Source organism: Hydra viridissima, unplaced genomic scaffold, assembly GCF_058129835.1.
Source record: "Hydra viridissima isolate aposymbiotic clone 2 unplaced genomic scaffold, HvirCarnegie_v1 scaffold_5, whole genome shotgun sequence".
In the NCBI taxonomy this organism is placed as follows: Eukaryota; Metazoa; Cnidaria; class Hydrozoa; order Anthoathecata; family Hydridae; genus Hydra; species Hydra viridissima.
In genome coordinates this window covers 12,392,450-12,402,214 of record NW_028324304.1, presented here as the reverse complement: position 1 = coordinate 12,402,214, position 9,765 = coordinate 12,392,450, and the positions used below count along the sequence as shown (strand labels likewise).

Sequence of the window (9,765 nt, the reverse complement as noted above, 5' to 3'; positions counted from 1 at the left end):
ATAAATACAATTTACCAATAATTTAGATGTATACCTATTGTGTGCATTTTAGAATTAGGCATTTATATTTTTTGGAAAAATAGTCTATTTACTTCTATGAACGGGTTGAATCCAAAAAATACAGAGTATCATAAGTTAATAAACACATGCACATAACATGACAAATGTATTTCTCCTACCACACCAAAATCTGGAATTTATCAAAATAGTTTTGCATCCTTCAGTTGAGTCATTTATTTTCAAAAGGTCCCAAAATCTAAAATTTTTAAAAAACGTGTAAAGTTTTTAAAAAATCACTAAATTCATGTAACATACTCCATAACTTTTCTGATATCGCTTTTTTTTTTTCAATCTTTAGTACTTTTGGCGATGTATGTACCTTGTATAAAAGTATACTAATCAGTCCGTCTATAAGCAAATAGTTTCTTCAAACACTTTTCTTCTTATGCTTTCTCGACACAGAGCAATTATTTAAAGCCACTAGAGTAACAGGGCAAAGGTTAAATGATTCCATCTGTTTTCACATGGGACCATAATGTGCTGCAAAGTCTTAGAGCATGTTCCTATCAATTGCGAAAGGTACACCAAAGGATAACAAACCTAAAAGTATTTTTTTGACCTAATCTTCCTTTACAGAGTAAATAAGTGACAAATATCGTTACGGCACGACATATCAGAGCATGTCACGACATGTCAGAACATAAATATTTAGTTGCACAGTCTCAGTAATCACACGAACGAAAGCAATGGATGATGTAAAATTGGGATACGAACTTTTAATGCTCATGAACCTTGTTATTATTGATCGATTAAAATATGAAAGAAAAAAGAAAGGATTTAAAAAAGAATTTATTGTTTAAAAAAATAATTTTGTTTCATCGACAACATTCAGGAAATAAAATAATAAATTAGCACCATATACCTCAATACAAAAATATTTACATTTAACTTGATAGTAAGAAAATAAAACATATATATATATATGCAAGTAAATAAATATTTTGCGTTGCTTTAGATTTAAAAAAAAAATTAAAAAAAATAACTCGTCCTTGGAATTGTTATATTGAAAAATCGATTATTTTAACGAAGAGCCGATTATTTTAAATTTTTTTAAAGAATCAAGATTCAACCAATCAAGTATAAATGAAATCGTTCGATTACTTTTATAAAAATGAAAGAAGCAGCATCGTTGAATGATCACAACGATTCTTTTCAACTAAAAATCTTCATTCTTAAAAAAACACATATTTTAAAATATATGCTAGTATATCTGTTTGGTTTGGATATACGCAAACGACAGCTACACAACATAAATCGCATATTTATCGGATTAGTCAAACAATTGAGAAAATATATTTTACTTTACGGTTTCAATGGAGTGCTTCATAGCCTCGATCCATCTTAAATAAAAAATTAACAGCATCAAAATGTTAAAAATAGTTTACTTTATTTTATGTAATCAATTAAATATTAAAAAAAAAAAAAATTTAGTACAGTTTCTGCAGTCGGTCATAAATTTGGTAAAACTAGTTAGCATTCTTAAATAATTAATTTTAAATCATGAAAATAAATTGATGAATAACTTAAATACAAGAATGCTTTGCAACTCACTAACGAAAAGAGTATCAACTATCAATAACCAATATCAATAATCAATTGTTTTGTTTGGTTATTCAAAAATAAAAATACAATCATTTAACACAATTTACTCGACAGTGATAATCAAATAAAATGAAATAAAAAATAAAATTCAGTGAATAACCACAAATCCTTAAGGAAAAAAGAAGAAAAGGTATAATAACATTACCTTCGTAGGTCGATCTCACTTTCTGTATAGAAATAGTAAGTCCTCAACTTTTGAAAAGGAGGATCTGCTTGAAAACCATTTTTAGTATCATCGCTTTTGTTAATAACATAATTATGTAACTTAAAAACACCAATGGCTACTTGATCACCAATGTCTTCATAGTAAAACAAACAGCCATACTTCATAACACAGTATCGCTTTCGCCAACCCTTATGAGAATTTCCTTGTTTCCAAAGATAACCATGACAGTCTGGCACTTGTATGGATAGAGCTGGAATGCTGACATTTTTTAAACTGCATTCTGGTATAGTGGTCTGAAAAACAATGGTTGAATTTAAATTACATAACTCAAAAAAGTTTTCCAATTTAAAACAATAAGAAACAGCAATCGAATTAATCGAAACTTTTCATATTGGTCATAATTAAATTTGCAAAATTTTTTTTAAAGAATTTTTATTTTGTCATTTAAAATTATGAATTTTTTTGTTAGCCAATTCAATGGGGAAACTATTAATATGACAAAATAAATATCTTAGTGAGAAAATTAAACAAAAAATGCTCAGTTCCTAATATTAAAAATAGACAATAGTTAAATAGATTAAAAATGAAAATAAAAATCAATTAAAAAAAGCTAATAATTTAACTCAAAGATTTCAGAGAACTTTTTTGACAAAAAAAAAACACACTAACTTATAATCAAAAATGTTTTTCAATAGAAAGTAAAAAAAAAAAAAAATTGAAAATTTTACTCCTTCAGATATAGGTTGTCGAGATGATTCTGTTATAAACTTCATCCACCTAAAAATTAAAATAAAACCTTTTAAACTGAGTTTTGAAGTCATTATTTTTTATATCCAACACATTATAAAGAATAAAAATTTGATAACTACTTTTTCATTTCTTCTTCAGAGTTAGCAGCAAAATAATATGAACGGGCTCCACCTTTAGCAACCTTGAAAGCAAAGCGCTTACTGACCTCTGGTGCACGGGTGATAACATAGTTACACAAGATAACAGCACCACTGGGGACATGATCCTAAAAACATGATTTATAAAATATAAAACATTTTGTTGAAAATGTTTTTTTGTTGCTCATAAAACTTCTTTTAAGTGCAACAGAGAGATTTGTTACTTTTCCATAACACATTTCTACATTTCTATTACAGATTTGTTACTTTTCCATAACACATTTCTACATTTCTATTACAGATTTGTTACTTTTCCATAACACATTTCTACATTTCTATTACAGATTTGTTACTTTTCCATAACACATTTCTACATTTCTATTACAGATTTGTTACTTTTCCATAACACATTTCTACATTTCTATTACAGATTTGTTACTTTTCCATAACACATTTCTACATTTCTATTACAGATTTGTTACTTTTCCATAACACATTTCTACATTTCTATTACAGATTTGTTACTTTTCCATAACACATTTCTACATTTCTATTACAGATTTGTTACTTTTCCATAACACATTTCTACATTTCTATTACAGATTTGTTACTTTTCCATAACACATTTCTACATTTCTATTACAGATTTGTTACTTTTCCATAACACATTTCTACATTTCTATTACAGATTTGTTACTTTTCCATAACACATTTCTACATTTCTATTACAGATTTGTATACTTCAATTATGCATTTTTATATTTCCAAAACACATTTCTAAAAATCTATTGCATATTTCTATATTTTGATTATAGTGTACTGCACTTAGGTGTCTTTCAATGCATATATTTCAGCAAACAGGTTATGGATATCATGCATAATAATATTTATTATACCTGTTATATCATTTTAAAAACCAAACTTTTTTTTTATAGACTTTAAAATTCTTGAATAAATAATTGTTCCCACCTGTTGAGACTTGTAGTAATACAAACAGTTATTTTTCTTCAACTCAAACCTGCACAACAACAATATTTTAAAATACCCAATAAAATGACAAATGCAAGTTTTAAATTTGTTACATTATTGTATAAAAAATGTATAAAAAAATGTAACACCATCAATATTATGCGCTGCAGCCATTATGGATTTTTTATTGTATAAAAACATAATTTAAATATTGTTAACACCATTTCAAACAGAAATTTGTTAACAATATAATTTAAATTAAAAAAAAAATTAGAAAACACATCTAAAGTTTTTTTTTAAAAAAAACAATACATACAAAATTATGTAATTTTTGAATTCATAACAACTAAAAAAATGTAAATATGATAAATTTACAAGTCTACTTCTTTTTTGTCCTTTTTAATCTTTTTGTCAGCAGCATAAACAACACATTTAACAAAAGAGAACTCACTCAAAGAATGGAAATCATCATAAGAACTCATACAAACAATGTAGTTATTACAAAATAAAATTTTAATGTCATTAAATTTAACAAATTCTTTTAGCACTTGGCAAGCACTAAAAGATGATGCAGCACCAAAACACTGGTATTACATGCATTAAAACTTAGCATTTTAATTTTTTAACTGCAGCAAATTTCAAAAGACTCAGTAATAATTCTTTTAAATGTTTTGAGTTTATATGTTTCTCGTTTTTTTAATTTTTATTTAAATAATAAATGCTAATCTTAGAGAAAACAACAACAACAAAAACGCCAAATATAAAAAAACACTTAATAAAAAAAAGTTATGAAATATTTTTTGTAAAAGTTTTTTACATAGTGCTTTCACTACCACATTGTTGTTGAACCAGATTGATGAAACAATACAGCCTCATACCATAACTTTTTAGAACTGTCAGAACTGCATTCAGGAACATAAAACTACTCTTTAAGAAACATTTGCAATTTTTTGAGTAAAATTTATTATGAAAAAATGTAGGGGAAATATAGTTTACTTGTTACAATTAAAAGATAATCTAACATATAATCAATTTTTGTACAAATATATTTGTGCACTCAAAATAAGTTGGAGATAAAAAAAAAAAAAAAAGAGTCAGAAAGTCATTTATATTAAACATTTTTTATGGCAATTATTGATGCTAAACTGCAACTTTATTTGAAGCTTTGATTGATAATATGGGAAGTAAATGAAAAAACATGTATTTTACCAAAGATATCATTGTACTATGCAAGTACTCTCTATTAGTATGTGGTATTCCTATTAAAAATGCAAAAACCTGCTTTTAAAAAACTTGAAAATTAAGGTCGAAAACAAATTTTACCATCTTAGACGCCAGTTTTTGAGGGTCATACCAGTGCCACCTTGCTTAAAGAGGTAACCATCACAGAGAACTTCAATGTCTAAAATATATAAATATTCAATGATAACCCAAAAACAACTTACAAATATTTTAAGTTTTAGTTTTTTTCAGAATTTTTATCAGATGAAGTTATCATGAAGAGGTCAAAGTCAAAGAGAATGTAGTGTTATGAGTGTCACTAGCTATATATAAAGATGATAGACAATTTTAAAATTAGATTAATAATTAATAATTAATAATAAGACTTATCTAATACAAAACAGTAATAAAAAATTATTTTGCTTAAACATGTAAAAAAATGTCTTCAAAACACTACACTAATGTACTGTTTTGGTGACATTTTTAAAATTAAGCTTGAGTAAAATTTTTTTACCATTTCAATTTTTATTCAACAAACAATTTAAAAAATCATAGTGATAATTACATATTTTCATATTTAGATGAAAGTATGACATGCAAACTTATAGCAAAAAATAACTAACTATATTCAAGTGAAGCTTTATTTTTCATCATTTATTAACCATATACTACTAAAAAAAATACAAAAAGGTTATTTAAAAAAGAGTGAATCAATGGCAAAAACTTAAAACAAAAACAAACAAAAACCTAAGACTTGGCAATAATTTATTGTTAATGCATTAATTGCAGGATTGTTAGTGCTGTAAAGATTTTAACTTATCTAAAGTGCTGATAAATATTTCAAATAAAACATTCTTCTATGAAAACTTATAAAACTCTATCATAACATGTATTTTTTTAAGGTCACTTGTTTAATTATAAAAACCTTTAGTTAAAACTGCATTTTATTTGCTCAGGGAAGGAAATTTTGATTTCCTTATAAATATTAAGAGCAAAGACATAAATGCTGACAACACCATCACTTAATGTTAAAAACTGCAATTAAGTCAAAATTAAAGATAGAGAAAACTCTTGCAAACTTTTTGCAAACATAGCGATTAAAGATTTAAATTACTTGCGTTCGTTTAACAAAAGCAACAATTAACATTATCAATTAAATTGTGAAACTAAAATTCTAATGAGTAACTGATTCAACTGATTCGTAACTACAATTAATCTGCTTGAAAGGTTTGTAACAACTGACGTAAATAAATTAATTTGTTCGAAACATCTGTTAAAAATTACAAGAAACAACAAACTTTTACAATCCTCTGTCATTAAATTGACGTAAAATTTTGTAACTAACTAGTTAAATAGATTAAAAACAAAATAAAAATTGTTTTGCCAGTAAAAAACAGCTGTCATACCTGAGTTTGCAACAATTCTGCAACAGTTGCTATTGATATGATTTGTCAGTAAAGTCTACTTTTTTAATTAGAGAAGAGACTTACATTTCCGATTAAACAAAGCATTGTCAATTTAATTGCAAGCTAGGAAATTTTAAATTTTACAAAAAGTACTACCCAAAATTTTTCTACTAAGTCATTCTTTAGTAAACCACTGTTAAAGAATGTTATACACATGCATTAGAGTAGCTTGATTTTCATTGCTGAGAACTGAGACTGAGAGTTGCTTTGAGTAGCAATTACTCCTTAGCCTGAGCCTTCTTCATCTGCTTTGAGTAGCAATTACTTCTTAGCCTGAGCCTTCTTCATATTGTTAGCTAATGAACTTTAACGCAAGTTATTAACGCAATATTTGTAACTTACATAAGATACGTGTTATTACGATTAAATCTTATGAATAACTTTGTTAGGGTTGTTAATCACAAATGAAGTGATGACGTGTTTACAAAAAATCCAACTTATTTAATAGATTTTTGGAAACTTAAATTTTCCTAGTTTGCTATTAAAATGATAAGGCTTTGTTTAATCAGGAATGTAAGTCTCTTCTCTAATTAAAAAAGTAGACTTTACTGACATATCACATCAACAACACCTGTTGCAGAACTGTTGCAAATTCAGGTATGACAGCTGTTTTTTACTGGCAAAAAAAAATCAGCAATACTTGTTACAGATCAGTTTTATCTGTGCCAAATCAAATTTGAGACAATTCAATTTAAGTCAAATCAAAATTTGAGTGAAACTTGATCATACTTAGAGGTTGCTTAAAATTGAAAAAATATTCATACAGTTTTTTTAAGAATTTCTTATTCTAAGTGTATGTAATAATAGTGTAACATTCTAAGTCTTGTTAATTTAATAGTTAACTCTGCATGCAAAACTGGGTTAATGCGAATGAAGTTTTAATTAGATTTTTGCCTGTAGATTAAATGAAAAGCAAAGTAGAGTCTTTGCAATTTTTATTCTGATATACATCTTTTGATTTATAGGCAAAAGTTTGATATAGGTTTGGACAACTCTGACAGGTGAATTTTAGACAAGTGATTTGTAGTATAAATTAAGGTGGAAAGATTATATATGGAATATTTTTTTACTAAGTTTTTTATGTTCTGGGTTTAAGTATGCATTTTACAAAATAATTTAACTGTGTGAAATTTGAATCCTATATTATCTTGAGGTTTCACTCAGGGTAGAAAGTTATTAACAACCTATTTAACGGAAAAAAAAAGAAAAAATATTATTAAACAAATGCACATTGAAGCATGATGTTAATTTAGTGAACAGTTTTTTATAGAGCAGCTACTCATACACAACTATTTGATTCAAAATTTAATTTGTAGGTGCATTAAAATAAACATTCAACATATATTTATCTTTTAAAAAAAAATGTAATCAAAAAGAATTACTGTTAGCTTCAGTTTTTGGAACAAGATTGTTATATTTGCTGATATCTTTGTATAACTTTTCTTTGCTGGAAAAAAAAAAAGTTTTATAAAATGACAACACTTACACATTTATGTTAAATTTAAATTTCTTAAAACTTACCTATTGCTTCTTTGAAACCCAAAGAAATTTTTTTTACTTTTATGATCTGTTTTTTGTAAAGCAGAATTATTCCCTTTTTCAATAGTTTCTAGACAATTTTTGTACATTACATGACAAGCTGCACTAGATAAACGTTTGTTAAATGCAACATCCTCAACTTTGATTTTGTAATCATGAACCATGGGTGCTACAGTTGCTACTGGTCTTTCTTTAGATTGGTGCTGTAGATTGTACATATCTAAACTTTCATAGTTTATGGATGAACTTATAATACTTCCTACAACATCATACTTGTCTTCACTAGATGTAGTGGAAATGTCTGTTAGTAGATCATCAGCTAAATTTGCTCCAGGAACAGCAACACCATATTTTTTGCTTGGTTTTGCATATAACTCATATTCCAGGGGATTAGAACTATTTACAGTATAATCTATAGATGATTTAAGCCCTGCTTGGGATTCATCATTCAAATGAGTTTCATGTATAGGTGTGCTTGTCTGAATTGCCTCTGCATTAGATTTTGACTTATCAACAACAGCATAGGCATCATTATTCATGTCAGAAGATTCTTTATTATTATTTGAACTTAAAGTTTGTTTAAGTTCACATTCATCTTTACAATTTACAATCTCATCACAACTTGCATATATGTTCTCTCGCTTGAAAATTACTTTATTGTTTGGTGATAATTTTTCCTTAGAATTGTCAAAATTTATTTTTTTTTTATAATCAAATCTTTCATGAGCTTTAGGTTGGATTTCTTTTTCAACACTCAACGCAACATTCATAAATGAATCAAACAAATCCTCTGCAGTAATACTATCATAATGTGAAGAAGATCGAATTGATGCCATCTTTTGATTTTATTTAATATTATATTTGAAGCAATTTAATATTATAGTCAGTTAAAACTATTTCAGAAAGAAGATAAAAAAAGTTATGTGTGTGTATGTGCGTGTGTGTGTGTGTGTGTGTGTGTTTATATACATATATATATATATATATATATATATATATATATATATATATATATATATATATATATATATATATATATATATATATATAAATTCACATCAATATAGATGTTGTCACAGTTTTATGGTGAAGTTATGAAAATGACCTAACAGAGTTATTTTTATGTTTTTTTTAATTTATTAGTTTACCTTTCATTTTGTTTAGTCTATAAATTATTGTCTTTAATTCATTTTAATATTATGTGACAAAAATGCACTAAGCCGGCTACTCTATATGCTTGCTTTAAATTCCGTAATAAGGCGACTTTTATAACAAAGTAAAGAAAAAGAAAAAAATTATACCATCTAAGTGTGAAAAGCTTTAACGCTAAAGTATTGACGTATTAAGGCTCGTCTAAATGACATTGCTTATCACAATGAGCTTCGGATTACTCATTTGAATATGAAATAAAATGTATTGAAAATTTAACATGATCGAATTAAGGATAATATTTTTAACTTATAAACCAGATGCACAATTAAATTGCCTACAATGTTTTGTGTGAAACACCAGAAATTAAAAATTAATGTTTAGAATTTGCATAATCAAATTTGCTTTCTTCTTAATAAATCACTTTTTCAGCTTTCAAATTTTAGTTTCTTCAGCTGAACTGGAAACCTTTTGAGTAAAGTTTCGCGCAAGTTAAGGAAGAAAAAAGAATCTGATGTAATAAATACTTTTAAGGATGGATAAAAGAGCTAAAATTTCAACATTTCTACCTCAACTTTATTTAAAACAAACACTTCGAATAAAATAAGAAAAGACTAAAGATTTCAGCGACTTTAAATTGTAATGAAATACTAATCTGAAATACCATCTAAGATGGCAACAAAATTTGGCATCGATAGAGTCATTA

At 26.3% G+C, this 9,765-nt stretch overlaps 1 protein-coding gene across 1 annotated transcript; it reads right to left on the bottom strand.

The window, feature by feature from the left end:
• Positions 1–1,130: 1,130 nt before the first annotated feature.
• On the bottom strand, positions 1,131–8,826 carry LOC145189359 (uncharacterized). The gene is made up of 8 exons (XM_090088006.1): positions 7,893–8,826; positions 7,754–7,818; positions 5,008–5,086; positions 3,685–3,733; positions 2,698–2,843; positions 2,557–2,605; positions 1,808–2,121; positions 1,131–1,400 (listed from the first exon to the last, which is right to left on the bottom strand). The coding sequence occupies exons 1-8, from the start codon at positions 8,744–8,746 to the stop codon at positions 1,358–1,360; spliced, it is 1,599 nt and encodes a 532-aa protein (XP_089944132.1). The 5' UTR covers positions 8,747–8,826; the 3' UTR covers positions 1,131–1,357.
• Positions 8,827–9,765: the final 939 nt, after the last annotated feature.

What these genes read in the sequence shown, in the direction of transcription:
- LOC145189359 (XM_090088006.1), bottom strand. Translation starts at nt 8,746, where the DNA reads ATGGCATCAATTCGATCTTCTTCACATTATGATAGTATTACTGCAGAG. An exon ending in TCCAAAAACTGAAGCTAACA is followed by an intron (nt 5,087 to 7,753) that starts GTAATTCTTTTT and finishes TATATATTTTAG; the next exon opens with ACATTGAAGTTCTCTGTGAT. An exon ending in TCTGAAGAAGAAATGAAAAA is followed by an intron (nt 2,606 to 2,697) that starts GTAGTTATCAAA and finishes TTTAATTTTTAG; the next exon opens with GTGGATGAAGTTTATAACAG.